General features: G+C 40.3%; 1 protein-coding gene across 2 annotated transcripts in view; it reads right to left on the bottom strand.

Annotated features, from left to right (window-relative positions):
- Positions 1 to 17,952, bottom strand: part of jmjd1cb (jumonji domain containing 1Cb) — a 118,441-nt gene that overhangs the window by 36,985 nt on the left and 63,504 nt on the right. The window contains exons 1-2 of one of the 2 annotated variants that reach the window (XM_061028480.1): positions 13,882 to 14,450; positions 5,781 to 5,894 (exon numbers count right to left, since the gene is read on the bottom strand). Coding sequence is in view for 1 of the 2 variants with exons in the window: in XM_061028479.1 (XP_060884462.1) it covers positions 5,781 to 5,894 (114 nt within the window). In the remaining variant the exon portion in view is untranslated. Of the gene's footprint in view, positions 1 to 5,780; positions 5,895 to 13,881; positions 14,451 to 17,952 lie in introns of those variants that run through there. The other variant, XM_061028479.1, reaches the window with a different exon arrangement.

Raw genomic sequence — 17,952 nt, 5'->3', positions numbered from 1 at the left:
CACTATGCGATGGTTGTCAGCTGCAGTTTTTGTGCGTATTCTCAAATGTCATAAAACCCAGTTAATGTTGACAATTCATTCATGCAATTTAGACAAAGCTCTCTGTCTTTCACTCCCAGGAGCTTTTGGTTAAAATATGCTCAGGATCTTAAGTTTTTTAAAGCTTCAGTACTTTTCCAAATGATCCATCATCAAAATAACTGACATTGTACAAAAACACTTTTGACAACTTAAGGTGGCACTACCATCCAGCAGTGAGCTTTAGCGCTGGTGTTGTCTGAGCAAAGAGGAGTACGGGCAGCTGAGTTAAATGAGGATAACTTGATTCGCCAGTTTAGTTGTTACATGCAGAGTTCTGTACCTATAGGCTGCAGGCTACAGTTATCCCTGTCAATGCTAAAGTTTCTTATGTGATGCAAAGTGTAGACAACGGGAGCTGTGATAAATTAGTACAAAGGCAAGTTTTTCTGACAGGTTTTTTAAAAGTAGAGATGCGCCGTCACCAGCTGATGATGTTTAAAATAATAGCCACTTAGCCGCTTTTTTCTAACCCTAACCCTACTTCTTCATAATGCGATGCGTCTGTTTTCCAAATGATCCAGGAGGCTAAACATACTCAACTAGTTGTTAGTAGTCATTCATCTTGACATGTCACTGAAACATGTCTCACAAACAGCATATCTCTGATACTTCCCAGGGACGATTTCAAACTCCCACTGTTGAAATTTTTTTCTTCACGTTTGACGATGAAAACTGATCAGTTTGTCCCAACAGGTGACTTCTTCTGCTCGACAAAAAAAGTCTTCTCTGAAGCAGTTAGGTGTACTAGCTTGTATTCAAATTGATGTGGCACAAAAGATACAGTACACATCAGCTACCGACATTGGTGCATGCCACATCATTTGCCATTCAATGAGCTTACACATGTCTGGCACTTCCAGTTCCACCAGACAGCTGCAGCAAAAAACATCTTCAGTACTCAAGAGCAAAAAGCATTAGCCAAATCATTTTAATACAGTATTTAATATGATCCGCTAGATAGACATTACTTTGAGCTATAAACTGCTCCAGTGCAGCATATATTTTGCATAGTGTCGCTGTGTACTTTGAATCAAAAACCCCAAGTCACTAACTCCTCAGTAAAGTAGAAAACAGATTACAAGTTTCTCTGCTCTGTGTCTGAGCAGCCATTGCATAATACTGTGTTTATCTCTACAAGCTGTGCTGTTTTTTTTTCCACAGCAATTTCAGTCAAAGCTTCTTAGTTTCAAAGTGTCTAAAAAATGATACATCCACACAGTTCCCTGTGGGAACATAAACAGTCTGAAAATGTTTGCAGAGATGAGCATCACATATGAAGTTCATTAAATCATTTAAGATACAAAAATCAATTCATTAGCTCTATTATATTGGTCTTACATTAGCAAGTATTAGATTGGGTCAATATACAAGATGGATCCATCCTGGCAACTGATAGCAGTGTGCAATCTGGATGTACTAACACAGAGCTGTGAGAGATGCTTTGAATGTATAAACAGGATATCCTTGATACTATGTAAAAGTAAAACAATTTACATCTGCAAGTTACACTGTCCAGTTTTACACAACTGTCCAACAACTACAGCTGGGCATGTGAGTGTGTGTGTGTGTGTGTTTGTGTTTGTGTTTGTGTAAGACTCCAGGTCATGCCAGGCGCCATGGAGAGACAAATGAAGTCGACAGGCTGTCAATGACACAGATATCAGGTGTGTGTGTGTGTGTGTGTGTGTGTGTGTGTGTAAGACTCCAGGTCATGCCAGGCGCAATGGAGAGACAAATAAAGTCGAGGCTGTCACTGACACAGATATCAGGTGTGTGTGTGTGTGTGTGTGTGTGTAATAATAAATAGGACAGGACACTGGGGATCATACAGACTCTGTGCTGCATCAGACCAGACTATAAAACAGCAATGAAAGAGAGAAAACTTCATGGGTGCTGCAGAGCTTTTTATAGGACTACATATTCAGTATTACATGTTAATGAGTGATTAAGCTCTTTAAACACCATCAAAGCTTCAGCAATGTTTATATCCAATAAATGGAAATGCAGTGGACTATTCAGTGTGAAGTTTTCTCTGTCTGATTTGGGGGCATTTTTACACCGTGTCTCAGACAGGTGTAAAACATTCCAAGATGGTGGAGAAAAAACGACCAAGCCTGACACTATAAAGACAGTTTTTTGTGTTTATGTCAATAGTACTGTATGTGTAACTGTACCTATTTACAGTATCCACAAACGAGTGGAAATGAACATACTTACGAGCAGAAAAGAGTAAGAAGCTGCTTTATTATGTGCACCACAATCACACCATTTGCGTGATGTTAATGTAATCACCACACCAGCCAGTCTCAGTGAATCTTCACAAACATTACCTTTTGCGTTCACACATTGACTCACCCTGACTTCACTTCACAAACATTGTCTTGGGGGCTGGCAGGAAAAACGTCTGGGGTGATGAATTTGGCTGTTTGCATTCACACATGGAGCTCACCCTGATAATTTTCTGAAGACTGTCAGGAGTTTTGTGTGTGTACTAAAATATCATTATATATTAGGGATTAGTCATGCTTCCAGAGAAGAACAGCTAGGGAAATCTCTTTAAAAAATCCTTTTTCTTCTCCTTTCCAGACACAAAGAAACTAGATTCTGATTGTCATTATTGTCCCATGAATGGTCAGAATGGGAGCAGTGAAAAACACTGTTACTATACACTCCCAAAGAGCTGAGCAATACCAACAGTTTAAACTCTTTGTTGTATACAGACTCTTCCTTATCAACCTTCAACACGCTGTACGACTATCATTGCTAGATAATGTATCTTCAATCCATCACACGACAAAAACAAAGCCATCTTAAGTCATATTTTTCACTCGATGCTGCAGTGAGCAGAAGAGAGCAGCAGTGGTCTCGTCTAATTCACAGGTTGGCAAATACTGATATTTCTCAAGTCCTTTTGGTGTCTCATAAAGACTGAAAAGTTAAGTTTATGTCTCTTACAAACACGGACAAGAAAGGACGTGACATGCTCTGTATTACACAAATACATTGGCAAGGTTTTGGTACTAAAATGGTGCCAATGTATTTGTGTAATTTAGACGGCATGCAAGTTTTCATGACATTTTTGGTAATTAAAGACAAGAAATTGCCCAATATTGGGTGTCTAGAAGATCTACTTTTGTATAAGTAAGTAAGTGGTATTGAAATAGGTATCAATATTGTTCCATTTTTGATTGAAAGCTTAACGTTCTGGTATTGGGACAACACTAGTAGCACTGTGTTTCTACCCTTTTGTCCACATAAGCTCATCTCTTGCTGTCAAACACCAAATTGACCAGACAGAGGCTTCAAAACAGTCATCCATAAACCCTTAATGTATGACGACAAGGCGGCTCTCTCGGTTTCTTATTTACAGTCCATGGTGCAGCTTCAGACAACTCACCAGGACAACTGATGTAAAAGCTCCTAGACAATTATAAATGGTTTGCTACCACCAGAAAAAACAATGTTCATCACATGTGTTTACAGAGGGCGGAACATCTGTGGTGGCTGACGATGACTAAGTCAGAGCACTGACCACTGTGGACAGCCGCAGAGGCAGGAGTCATCAGAGGACAAGGCAACAGAGAATCTGACCTGTGATTGGCTGCAAACTAAATAAAAATATAAATAGTCGTCTCTCTTGTGGTATTTGGAGTCGTCATAAAGACAAACCGATGACTGTTGGTGAGAGTGCAGAGCAGCGTGTCTTCCCATCTGGATGACACTGAGTGGAACACAGTGTTCCAGCCAGCACAATACACCAAGCTGTGTTCAGCTGCAGCGATACACACACACACACACACACGCATCCACACACGCATCCATAAACGCAGCACACACTCATCTAATGCACAGCCCAACAGCAGAAGGACATATCCGCAGTGTAAACTACAGTATCCACCATGTGTGTCAGTCAGTGTGTAATTCATGAGTCAGTAATGAGTGGTCGTGTGTAAAATCACTCAGAGGACAGACTGCACATTCATGTGTTGGCTTTATATTCGCATTAAACCCTGGCAGTGTCACATCCATATGGAGCAGCCTGAATACTCTCCAGAGCCAGCAGAACCCCATGGCTGCAGGATCAAGCCTAGAACTAATTGTGAATGACTAATTCTTCATTAGCACATGAGATCCACTTACAATGTGTAATTCTGCCAAAAGACAATTTATTCGTAGTTCCGTATTAGCCAACAGAACCCTTTTATTTACATCAGTTTGTTATTCAGCTTCAGATTCATATCTTAACTGCTCTCAAATTTAAACCAGTGCTGCATCACAAAAAGCTAATTTCAAACCAACATCACTTCTACAAACAGAACACTATCAGTTTTCTCCCACTCAATCCACTGAGAAGCAGTTAAATGTGAGGGAAAAAAACATACTTTTATATCAGTGATCATTTGCATCTAGTTTTGTGAATTTAACTGGAAAATGGCTTAATACATACGAAATGAGGCAGAAGATCTAACACAAGAAGTGAAGCCTTTCTTAGAAATACAAGTCATGAGTCAATATCACTTATAATAAAATACATGAGTCAGGCCAAAGTGATTTTAAAGACCAAATCAGCACCAAAGATGGTGGCACAAAGGTTAAGGTAAAATTACTTCATTTTATATTTAATTGTGTATTTGCCATATAGACCAGAATTTAAAATACTAGCTGTCCATGAACCACTTCTGGCGGGAGGCGAATTCTAAGAATAATATTAATCAAAATCTACAAATATAAAATTGATTTGATGAAGAACTTCTTATGTTTGGTGTGCTAATGGTTAAAACATGCACCAACATCCCTAGATGGACTCGGGTAACATCCAATCTTATTGTGTTTGCACAGATGTCCAAAACTCGAGCTGCATCTGTGAATGCAAACGGCCAAATCTGTCACCGTGACTTCATTTCTGCGGCTGCCAACCCCCAAAATGACCATGTTAAATCAGGGTGAGCAGATGTGTGAACGCAGCGGGTTATATTTATGAAAATGAGCCTCACATGAGAGAGAAGGGGTGATCATGTTTATAACACCTGACTAGTGATGGATGCAATCTTAGTGCACAGAGTGAAGCGGCTTCAAACACTTTTCTGCTCCCAAGACTGTTCTTCCCTGCTCTTTTACTGATACTGTAATACGTCAAATTAGACGTAGCACTTGTGTTTAAGGAAGAAGCTGTCTTATATCATCAGACGCTGTCGCTTCAGCTGCCATCTTGGATGATGGCAGTGGTTTTTTTTTCCCCATCATGACTTGTCTCCTGATACCCCTCTTCTCCTGTCCAACAGGGAGAACATCAAGCTCTGAGGGACATGAGTGAATTAGCATCTCAGGAAGATTTCAGAGGCAGGCTGTCATGAAGTTTTCTAGAATTTTTCAAGTGTGAAAACAGCTTCAAAGAGATGCAAATAAGATTTTTGTAACAGTTGTGGTGGTCTGGACGTACAAAAATGATACATCTAGTTATTACTCTTGATGTGGGCTGCCTTTAACTCTCAGGGAGAAATAATCGTACATCCCAAATTGTCTTTCTGTTTTTCTGAAATAGTATGTGTCCCGTTAACAAAGCCTACTTTTATAAGAAAACTATCTTTTCATGTAGATTCCTCTTTGTTACTGTTTATTCTCTTTCGTGAGACTGCAGCAATATGGAACTTTCTTGGTAACTTCATCATGTAGTGTTATTCTGAAAGTGTGATTATTACCTGGTATGGTTGGAAGGCTGAAACGTCAGACAGGAAGTCGAGTTGTCGGTCCAACAAGAATTCTACCGCTGTTACTGGCAACAACAGGCTCTTCCCCACCACTGGCTTAAACGCCTGCACACACAGAAAACACAAAACATGGTCAGTAAAAGCAAATAAACAAAACAACATCAGCAATTCAGTACAAAACTAATTTCAGTAAAGAATTTAATCATAGCATTGTCTTGACACAATTAACTCGGTTCTTCTTCATACACATGTCATACACAATGCATGTATAATGTATTATGAGTTTCAGTGTTGAGACAGTGGAATGAAGGCAGAGAAATGAATGACTGTATGGAGAAGATCAGAAGCAGGAAAAGCAGAAGTGAAGACATGTTGAAGTACGGCAGAGACGCAGAGAGGGAGGGATGGAGGAGGAAGAGACAGAGCGGGGATAGAAGGAGAGCTCCGGAGTGATGAATAAATTAATGAGTAGAGGAAGTCTGACAGTTCAAAGGCAGTACACTCCACTTTGATGTTGTCTTTTTCTCACACACACACACACACACACACACACACACACACACACACACACACACACACACACACACACACACACACACACACACACACACACTCACTCACACTGTGGTGATGTCTGTCAGCCTGGGGCCTGTGCTCAGCTGTTACTGCACATGCATCACACACACACGCACACTTTATTTCCTCTTTACATCTGTGTGTGTACTAAAGTGAAAGTCGTGCACTCACACTTAGTTCCTCATGGTTGTCTTTAAGGTTTCTTTACAACCACATGACATCACTTGTTATTTCCTATTTCAGGGCTTGATTATCGATCAATCAGTCAACATTAAACGGAGCCAGAGCAGCAGCAGGCAAGTGTGTGTGTGCAGCAGGGGTTGGTGCTGCTGTGATTTATGGTTACATAACAAGGTCGGTCTGATAGTGAGATGAGAGATTAGAGGTGAGAAACATGGCCATTGTGACGACCCCCCCCCCCCCCCCCCCCCATAAACAGACACTCACCCACAGGAGGAAGGAGCATGTTGTGTGTGCAAGCAAAACATGATAATGTGAGTCTGTGTGCAGCTCGATTTGTGTCTGTCTCTGCAAAACCTGTTTCCTGCCTCCAACATGCAACTATCAGCACTCCACACTCTACTGCATATCGTTCTGCAAAGGACTCAGATATTTTTAAAGTGTAAATGTAATTGTTGTCCCATTCTGTAGCATCGCGCCAACAGGCAAACATATATACAAGTTTGGATTATATTTAGAAGGATAATGCTAGTTTGAAGGAAGACAAGAACACATGACTCTAAAGCCAGCCTTACCCATTTTCCAGCTATTTTAAATATTAACTATTGGAATAGATTTATGCTTCTTGTTACTTTACTGATTACGGGGCAGAAACCCTGACGCCATGCAGATTTTAAAATGACTATATACAGTACTTCTATTGGAACATATGTTCAAAAACATAGTGTCAAATACACATGAAGATGGACTAGAATATGTCCCTTAATTGACTTGTCTGCTCATAGAATCATGCAGTGAACTGCAGGGTCCTTCAACGCCTTCGTATTTAATAATAACACCTTAAAACACACAGTTACAAAGTGCTTCTTATACAGGAGGGAGGGGCAAGTCAATCTAAAAACAAGAACAGCCAGAAAGGCAAACATACATTAGGGGGGCGTCCCTCAGGCCCTAACAGCTGAGGGACGAGGTTGTTTTGAAGAAATTAGATTTAAAAAAGAAAAGTTTACAGTAGTCCACAAGGTGATGTCAAAGGGGTTACATTCACCTCCACATTCACCAGGCTCACCCAGCAGGGGCTCATAATCCAGGTTTGAAAAGCAAGATAATGTCGTTTACATGTACTAACACAAGGCAGCTTTACTCCAAATCTCTGATCCTAACAGGGAAACCAGAGGTACCACACTCAGAAAGGAGTGGGCAGACAAAGGATATAGACAACATAACAGTTAATCAATCTCACCCATCAACTGATTACCTGCACACACCTCAAAGTAAGGTGTAGATGTAACAGTGCACAGAACGTGTGTGATCATCAGACTAGGTGAATGTCTTCACACTACCCAATGGAGACGCAGGATTGGACTGTAACAAGGGTTAAATGCACGACACATTAAGAAGAGTTGTTTCCATGGCAACAGCTGAGGGCACAGGGGGCTGGTAAGGCTCTATATAAAGGATTCATGATGACAGATCTTCTCTCAACTCTGTGCACACACACACATCTCTGGTTCTAGACAAGGTCTTAAATATGGAAACATCTGTAAGACATACAGAAGTGTTGAGCTTTGGAAAAAGCTGGTTAACTGCTTACCTTGGGTTGAAAGAAATCTGAAGCTGTTAGTCAAATCACATGTTCTTCCTCATCATCACTGTAATTGAATGGTATATTATATTAAACTCCATTTATTGGGGAAGATGGTGTGATATAATTAAAGGCCTAATAAGATCTTCTAGTGGATAATGTGATAAAACTGTGCCTGTCATACTGACTGCCATTCAGAAAGACATAAAGACTGTTTTTGTTTGGTTAGTTCTGACTCTCAACCAAATGAACAACCAAATGAAAGCCAACAAAGTCACAAGCAGCAATTTCCAAACTCATGATTGGGCCAAATATAACAGTACAATGTCACAACATAAACTTCAGTGCATAAAGAGACGGCTGTGGTAAGTTAAGCTAAATAACGATGGAACTATACTCAACCTGTTTTTAGATTAATTCAGCTCTTTCTTGCATGTGTGGATCATCTTGAAAGGACCTGCAGAGTCCGGTATTGCATTTTAAGATTCATAAATGTCTTACATTTTTAAGGGATTTTTAATCAAGCATAATGTGAAAATATATTTGAATTAAGGCAAGAGAAGGTGAATCTGTGTGTCATGCAGGTACCACTCTGTGGTCAGTCAGTGTGTTCACATGCGCAGGTCAGTAGAGCTACAGGTAAAGCTTGATCAGGTCATGAAACTGACCACTGTCCTTGTCACAGTATGAAAGCACGTAGACAGAATCAATGTAATGACAGAAGTATGTCCAGCTCTGCTAAAGTAGGTGGTGACAGTTCCCTGGTTGACCTGTGATGTCCTTCACCTGGCACGACATCAACTGTGTGGCCCCGTCATGGTTCACGCTCAAACATTCCCCATGTTGATGTTGACTTGTTTTCTTCTGCGCATTCATGCTTCAGTGACTTCAGAGCTCTATAACAGCAGGCAGAGCATGACTTATCAGTAAGGGCTCACTACTTAGAATACATAAATCCTAAAATATGTTATTCTTGAATCATCTAAAGACTTGGCCCGATACCGATATTAGAAAAAAAAAACAAATCTACTGTATGTTCGATCCGTTGAGATAGATTTACAAACACATTTTTTGCGCTGATCCCTCAGATGCTGTCATCATGCAAAAGATATACAATGAAGTAATTTGACTGGAAAGTAAATGTGCATGTACGCGCATCATAGCTTGATACTTGCTGGTCAAAGAGAACTGCTAGTGTAAGAAAATAAAACTCTCTATCTCACTGGTGAATAAATCTTGGAATATCGACGTATATCTGCAATAAAATTAGCCAGTACCGATAGTCACTGGATATGCTAATATCAGCGGATATTACCGGCTTGCCAATTAATTGGTCGGGCTTTATTGACAACTTAGGTTAGTTACAACGCTTTTGCAGAAACACATGAAAAGGGCTTAAGATGTTACGGCTTACTGATACACTTTCAGTTTATTTTTTCAGGTAACTGGGACTGTAGTTGCATGAAATCAACACATACAGCTCACTAAAAATACATTAAGAAATGGCCATTGGCATGATTTGGAAGTCACTTCCAAGACAAATGAAATCCAAATATTGAATAAACTAATAGTTCTCACATAAAATGCTTTGACTCAGAAATGCGTCATCGGATGGTGAAAACACGACACTTGTAACGTTTTAATTTGAGATACAGTGTGGCTCCCATATCTGGCGCAATGCTCTGATTCCTCTCTCTAAAGAGGACATGACAGTTCCTCCTTCCCCTCTAAAATGACTTTCCCACAAATACACACAGACTCATACACACACACATTCCTCTCAACCACAATTGGGTCACATCTGCCACAGTGTAGCAGAAAAGCATTCTGTCACTGCGTTTTTTCTAGAAAGGCGTGACGAGAGACAAATTCACTTACTGTCAAAACACACATTAAATCCAGCAGAGAAAAACATGTACATTGAGAAATAAAGTATATTTACATACGCACACGCAGACACACACTAAAGGGAAGCAATAACAACTTGTGAGGACAGATATGTGGAAATGCCTTTCTGAAAAAGCAAATCAGTCTCCATGAACACACGAGACATCATTCACTGACCTCTGAGTGTGTGTGTGTGTGTGTGTGTGGGTTTGTGTGTGTGTCTGTGTGTGTGTGTGTGTGTGTGTGTGTGTGTGTGTGTGTGTGTGTGTGGGGGGGGGGGGGGGGGTTGTGATTGTGTATGTTTAATAATTGATAAGGAAAAGTGCAGCAGAATGTAAATGATGATATGAAGTTTGGATGATGGAGCTCATGCATCCCTAAGTGACCCAGAGAGGCTACACCACACACAGGCCCACACACTCACACAAACACTAACGCACACTCACACAGCCGTTATCTGATGAAGGTCAAACAAAGAGAGAGGGGGAGAGAGACAAATGTAAATTCTAAACAAACCCCAGGAGAAGAGTTTGCTCAGTTTACAACATCAGAGATGGCTGTTGGATGCCATTTATCTGCTGCCTGTTATCTTCTTAGAAAAGTGTAACAATTGGGTGTACTAGATGTTGGAGGGGGCTGGAAAAAGTTTGGGTGTGCAAGTCAAGGTACATTTATAAAACACCAACTTGAAGGGGCCATGTCTGAATGATAAGCTTAGGTTTTCAAACTTTTGTGAGGTTCATTATTTCTTCATTGTGTGCATTATTTAATGATGATTACTGCTGTAAAAAGGGGAACAAAGTCTTAGTAGGTATTAAGTTGGGATGCATATATTTGTCAATGACAGGCCTCTGAAGCAGCACTACTCAAAGCACTTTTACACCGCATTTCACACCTACACATTCACACCCATTCAGATACTGATGGCAGTAGTTGCTATGTAGTGACACCATCAGTCGTAACTATTCCCATTCTTACGCCGCAGATGAAGCAGCGGGAGCAATTCCTGTTGGGGTTAAGTGTCTTGCCGAAGGACACATTGGACATGTGGCTGCAGGAGCTGGGGATCGAACAATCGACCTTCCAGTATCAACTGAGCCACAACCGCGGGCAAACAGCAACAGTCAGCCCGTCATTCTAAAGCCATGAAATACTGAGGAAAACCACACAGTTATATCAAAATATTACTTGAACTTCCTGTGTTCAATCCACACCCACACTCTCCCTCTTTCACTTTCAATACCCCTCTCTCTCTCATGATGTGTGAAAACTGAGTTCATCTCATCAATTTTATGAAAACAGAAAAGCTTGATCCTTCAAACGCAGAAGGAGGTGTTCTTAAAATGGGCACAACATTTGTTGAATTTGTTCATTAAAGTGATTCATAAAGGACATTTTCTGATAAATGTTATATCAACTGTCCTCTCTTTGTCTGGACCTAGGTGATCGCGTCTTTGAATTTATATTACTAAAAACAGCATTGTGACTCATGAGGGTCAGTGTTTATGGCTTCAGAATCTTATTTAGTTACCTGGGACAGCTCTGAGATGTTACAAAGTACTTGTGCTTTTTAAACATTCATACATTACTATTAAAAATCGACCAATATCAAAAACCTGTTTCAATACCATGTCAAGAAATATAAAAGTTCTTGGCGCTAAAGATGTACTCAACATTTGACCTTTTTGGTAGTTTGACTTCAATAACCAGCAAACATTTTCAAATCTGCACCAGATACGCATGTTTCCTTACTGACAAGTGCTGCACTGATTAGCTGCTTCTCCAAGTGGGTCAGAGTAAAAAAGATCCTTTCTAAGAAACACTCACAGGCAGGCACACACAAACGGTTTGTGTCCTAATCTGTTTATTGCTTTGATGTTAAATGATCAGACTTGTCAAAACACAGCTGCTCACTCAGGTAATCTATGCACGGAGCTATTGTCTCTCACACAGTGTCTGAACAATATGAGCTGATGGGCTGGTTAGGGCGATGAAACTGCATGTGGATTGGTTTCCATTTAGCACTAGTGGTCAGTGTAGACAGCTCTACTAATGTCAGCCACAACAGGAAACCATTTAATAAAAACTGAAAAGGTTCACAAACAAGCCTTTTACGAGGTTATACTTCTAAGAATGGTATGCACACACCTGCAGGTCAGTAACAAATACCAATGTAAAGAGGGTTAAATAGTCCCCAATTAACAGAGTATCAATGGCCTATAGGCAGGGGGGTGGGGGGGAGTATAAATGCAGGTCATCACAGGATGAGTCAGCTGATAATGAGTAACAAAGTGAGTTCAGAAAGAATCTTTTATAAGTCAGATTAAGTCAACTAACTACAAATTTAGAAATTGTATCCTTTTATATTCTTTTAATGCTTAACCACTGTTAATGTGCGCACCAAACACTGACATTAAGGTGGTAATTGACAAATTGCCAGATGTCCCCAGGTAATACAAATCCTGTTGGGCCTGACAAGATCCTAACTTGACAAGATGACATAATCATCTAGTCAGTAATTATGTCATCTTGGCATGGCAGGGTTGTAGCTTTGGGTGCATCCTAAAGCTTATTAAAAGCGGTTAAGTTTGGAACGCCTATAAGGTTGACGGGGACGTTTTTAACTCCCCACCCACCCAACCAAAAAAAATAAGAATCTTACACTTCCTGGAAAAGGTCCTGCAGAGCGGCAGGAGAAATTATACAACACTGCCTGAATAGTCCTCCTGATGGCAAGTAAACAGATTCTTAAAGGGTAATCCATTGAGTGTTTCTTCTGTTTGTATAATGGATAATACCAAACTACACCCTGACGTCCATTAAACACATTGCAGATTCTTGTTACATGATGGATCTATCGTCTTTAGAGCTGGAACAACCATGATGAAAAAGTTCAGGGGGACTAGGGTTGTCACGATACCACAGTTTTCAATCTTTGATGCAATACTAGTAAAAATCAAACTTTATCAACCTGTTTCAATACAATGGCAACAAAAAAACAAGTACAGGCAAACTCCTACACACTTCCTAATTGCACAAATACATTGACAACATTTCAATAGCGAAACCACGCCAATGTATTGTGCAATCTAGACGGTAATCAAGGTCTTCCAATTCAAAATATGACTGAAGATCTGTAGATATTTTAAATCTTAAGATATACCATTGATCAATAACTTAACACAGATTGAATCGTTTTCAAACCTGTGGAAATTTGAAGATTCAAAGTATCCAAAATATCAAACATTTTGACAACCCTAACAGAGACTGTACATCTTAACTGGTATTGTTGTTACTGTGAGCAACATCCTGTAAGATTATTAACCCTGAAAACACACCATGTACCGGACCACATGAAATGATTTACCAACTTTACCCGGATAAGATATCCCTCCAGACTCAACTTTAAAGTTTAAGGAAAATGTTGTGGCCAATAGACCTCTTCATTTATCGAAAAAAATCACATTGAATAAAAAAACATGAATCAATGTCCTCTTTAACTCACAGTACAAATGGTTAAAAGGTTGATTTTTAAAAGTTGTGCTGTTGATTACCACATTTTTTCTACATATTAAAGAGTTATGGAAGAAGAAGAAGATGGATTATATTGCTAACAGCACCTTATAGGCTGCTAAGCTTCACATTGTACGACCCACACACACACAAAAACGCACACACACTAATACAAAAAAACAGAAACCAGCAATTTCATGTGCACATCAAGGATAGAACCAGGTAGAATGACCGTGTACACTCAAAATCGACTCCATTCACTCTGAGAATCAAATCAAACCAAACTCTGGTTTTAGTTGAAGCACAGCAATGACTCAAATAATAGCAGAGGACATTAAACTGTAACATTACCTCTCTCCCCTGTCTCCAAGCAACCCCAAGGAGCAATGGCTCTGAAGAAAAACACTTGACAAAACTAGCTTTGATCCAGCGATCCGGTGAGAGGCAGGGAGAAAGAACAGAAAGGGTGACGAGGGTAAAACGAAGGCAAAGGAAGAGAACGAGAATGTGGTTTCTTCGTGTGGAAAGAAAAGACAGATGGCCAAGAGGGAGAGAAAGCAGAGCAGAGGACGAGCTACACAGCCGACATTTTAACTGCTGCTGACGCAAGGAGGGAGAGAGAGGGAGGGACGGAGGAGGGAGGGAGGCAGGGCTGGCCGTCTCTCTCACTACACACTCTCTGACTCACTCTCTTTCACTTCCTCTCAGCGCTCTGTGTACGAACATGTCTCACTCCCACTCCTCTCTCTCCTCAGCTTCAATTCAGCTTAACATTTAACTTGTCTGATTATTTGAGCTGGTGCTTTCTGCTGATCCATCTTCATGCTGTGTAGTTGGATGAGTCTCTTGAATTCTTTCCAGAAACATGTTCAAAACTTTCCTCGTCAATTGTCAACCCTGCGTCAATAATTCTCGACCAAAGATTCACCAGAAAAGAGAAAAAATAAAATATAGTACAACTCAAATTCAATGAGATACTGATTCAAAGGGGACTCATAATACCATGACCTGTTTTTGGATAAATGTTGTGGATATTTCCCACTGTAAAAGTGTCTTTAAAAGCATGGCTTTAAAGGGTAAAATGACTAACAAAAAAAACTTAAAAGTAATCCAAGGGATTCTAGTTTTCAACATATTTTCAAGTTGCATGTGTGAACGCAACCAGCAACATATTTCTCTCCGACTTTATCCAGACTTTGTCCTGCCAGCAAAGTGAGCCACTAGTCCCATCTTCATGCAACGTTATGAAGCAGATTCCTACTCTTTCTTGCTTGCCAGTTGCTGAATACGTCCAATTATAGGTAGCATTAATATAAAGGCAAAAAAGTCATTATAGTGGAATAATCTGTTTCTTCATCCACCATCTTGGATTTCCAAAGAATCCTTTTTACATCATGATCAGAGGAAGTTTCAGATTTAAGGAGGAGGCTGTCTGAAATATTCAGGAGTGCTTGTGTGAAAACATAGTTCTATACCTGACTACTCCAATAATAAACTAAATGTCACCAGGTTATACGGTGTGGGTTTTATACTGATACCAAATAAAACAAGAAGAGAAATAGAAAAGGGTAAGAGGGGAGTGTTAAGATTACTGCAGAGTGCTTTAAATAAAGAGTTGGCTGGCCTTCAGTTGAACCACAAACACACACCCTAAAACCATCACCTCTGAACTCATCAGCTGACCACAAACCAGCTCCGATTAATCTGTTCATCGCTCAGCAGATTTACACACTGCTACTGTAACACACACACACACACACACACACACACACACACACAGAGTTGTGCATCATTATCCTGTAGTCCATCTGCCACACTGATGCAGGATTTGTGCCACTGTACACTCATTCACACACAGACACACACCTGCTATTAAATCCTGTTACAAACAGGAACAACAACCACTTTGACCATTCCAGCAGACATTTCCATGTGTAGCGTACATGTGTGCTGATGTGGTTAAATGAGTAAAGTATGCTATATATAGTATAGTAGCAATTGGCAAACAAAGAAGTCAGAACTTAGGTGACTAAAGAAGGAGCACGGATACCTCTCCTGTTAGTCAGAGAGAAAGAGGCCTGAACTAGTTCAGTGCAGGAAGGCTAATGTTTTTTTTGCAGCCCTCGCTGCCATAAAGGTAAGCTATAATTACACATGCACACACAGATCCACAGGAGGCAAGAGATTACACTAGACCAGCTCCATCTGCTCAGGGGGAGAGACAGAGGGAGAGACAGAGGGAGGAAGGGGGGGCTGGCATTTTGATTGACCCAATTTCTACCAAAAACTACATCTCACACAGTCGAGTGGTTCTATCACAGGCGGGCCGAAAATAAACCCATGAGCAAGGCACCCAACTTAGACTCACTGAGTTTGTCTGTGGAGGGCTAGATGAACACACACATTCAAAAACACAACAACAGAGTGTGAGGCAAGCTGTGTTACAGATACATTACAATGGTGGCCACAGTTTAGAGAGACAGCTTTCAAAGGAGAGAGCCGAATGTGATGAAACACACACACACCCGCTCTCTTTCTCTCTCTCCTTTGTTTTTCTGTCATCACAAACAGAGCCAGTACAGCCTAGTGATATCTATTTGTGTGTGTGTGTGTGTGTGTGTGTGTGTGTGTGTGTGTGTGTGTGTGTGTGTGTGTGTGTGTGTGTGTGTGTGTGTGTGTGTGTGTGTGTGTGTGTGCCCTGTTTTTTCATTTAACAAAGTGGGCCATTGTTGCTAGGTAACGTAGCAGGACTTGAGCCAGGAAAAAAAACTCAGACAAAGATATTACACTCTCACTCTTACATTTCTACTTTCTCTCCTTTAGCCTTCCCAGCTCGGAGTTCTTTGTTCACATTTTAAATGTTTTATTTCTTTCTAAAGTAGGAGAGAAAATCACTAAATAATTAAAAACTTGTGCTGAACAACAGAAACAATCACAAGAAAGATGTTACCTGGGGCTGTGAACATTAATGTCTTAATCTCAATGTGTCCCATTTTGACCCTTTTGGCGCACTGAGTTAGCATATTCCTGTTCTTGCACTGATGGAAAAAAACAACCCCGCTGCACCATTGAATGTCTCATTTCACTTACATTTTCAGTTTGATTGATCTCTCTGATTTTTTTTTTTTTTTTTTTCGATCCTTAGCAAGTTAATGTTGAAACACTTGATCTACCGGAAGTTCCTCATATTCTTTCAAAATAAAAGCAGTTAAAAAACAAATCAGGAAGTATTTAGCAACTACTGAAATTTGTTGATTAATCACAGGGGTGCCAGTAGCCTAGCAGCTAGTGCGCATGCCCCATGTACAGAGGCCTTAGTTCTCGAGAGCAGGCCGCCCAGGTTAACCCGACCTGTGGCTCCTTTCCCATATGTCATTCCCCATTATCTCGCTCCCTGGCTTCTGGCAATGTCTACTGTCCTAACTCTTGAATAAAGTCATTAAAAGTCGAAAAATATATCTTAAAAAAAAACAAAAAAAAAAGAATTGTTTGACAGCCCTTACCTGAACTTTATCAGTGTATTTACTTTAGACATCATTTATAACTAATTGAAATGTTTGTGGTTTGTCCATAATCTTCTGAAACATCTTTAAAAGACTATGGGTGCGTTCGAATTGTCATTTTTGCTTAGAAAGGTTCCTAACTGAGTGAAATGACCCGGAAGCATTTTAGTGGCGGCCATGATTAGAGCCGTTCGAATTCTCTAAAAGCTAAGGAAAGGTGGGTCAATGCTTCCTTTATAACCTCCTTTAGCATAGGAAACACTGGACCATCCTTTACCAAAGGAGATGAGATATGACTCCCCACAATTCCTTTTGGCCGCAACATTTAAAGCGAGTCGCGCATCCAACCGTTCACGAAAATTAACAATGATCGTAAAGTGATGCAGATCATGTAAGGGATAAAAAGATAAGATACATTTTTGTCCAGATGATGTTTTATTCAACATATTTCATTCTCTTAAGGATGCTATGTGCAGTTGTACATTTGTATTCTTAAAATATTATGTATATCTTGCATAAATGTAACAATTAATTTCATACAATCATTCTTATTTTGATGTTTATTTCTGAGTGGACAGGAAGGTGAGGAACGCTTTTAGTAGTCCATTTTCGGAACATTGTAGTTTCACCACGGCAGACCCACGTCATTAACCTCGGCCGGCCCGTCGCATTAAATTACGTCGCCTAGTGGAAATGTGGTCGGATTGTCAGAGCAACGCGATCGCCTTTCCCTAAGTCCTTTATGGTTTCTCCTAACATCTATCCTTAACCTCATGACGTTTTCCCCGGGGTTAAGGTAAAGTGGATAGTGAAAGGAGATAGGAGGGGCAATTCGAACGCACCCTATATCTGTGTTTCTTTCAGCAGCGTTTCAATACTGAAACCAAAGCAAAATCAAATCAGAAATGGGAAAAGTTAA

Source organism: Labrus mixtus, chromosome 21 (genome assembly GCF_963584025.1).
Source record: "Labrus mixtus chromosome 21, fLabMix1.1, whole genome shotgun sequence".
NCBI lineage: Eukaryota > Metazoa > Chordata > Actinopteri > Labriformes > Labridae > Labrus > Labrus mixtus.
Note: the sequence above shows the minus strand (reverse complement) of the source record. Positions and strands in the feature narration are given on the sequence as shown.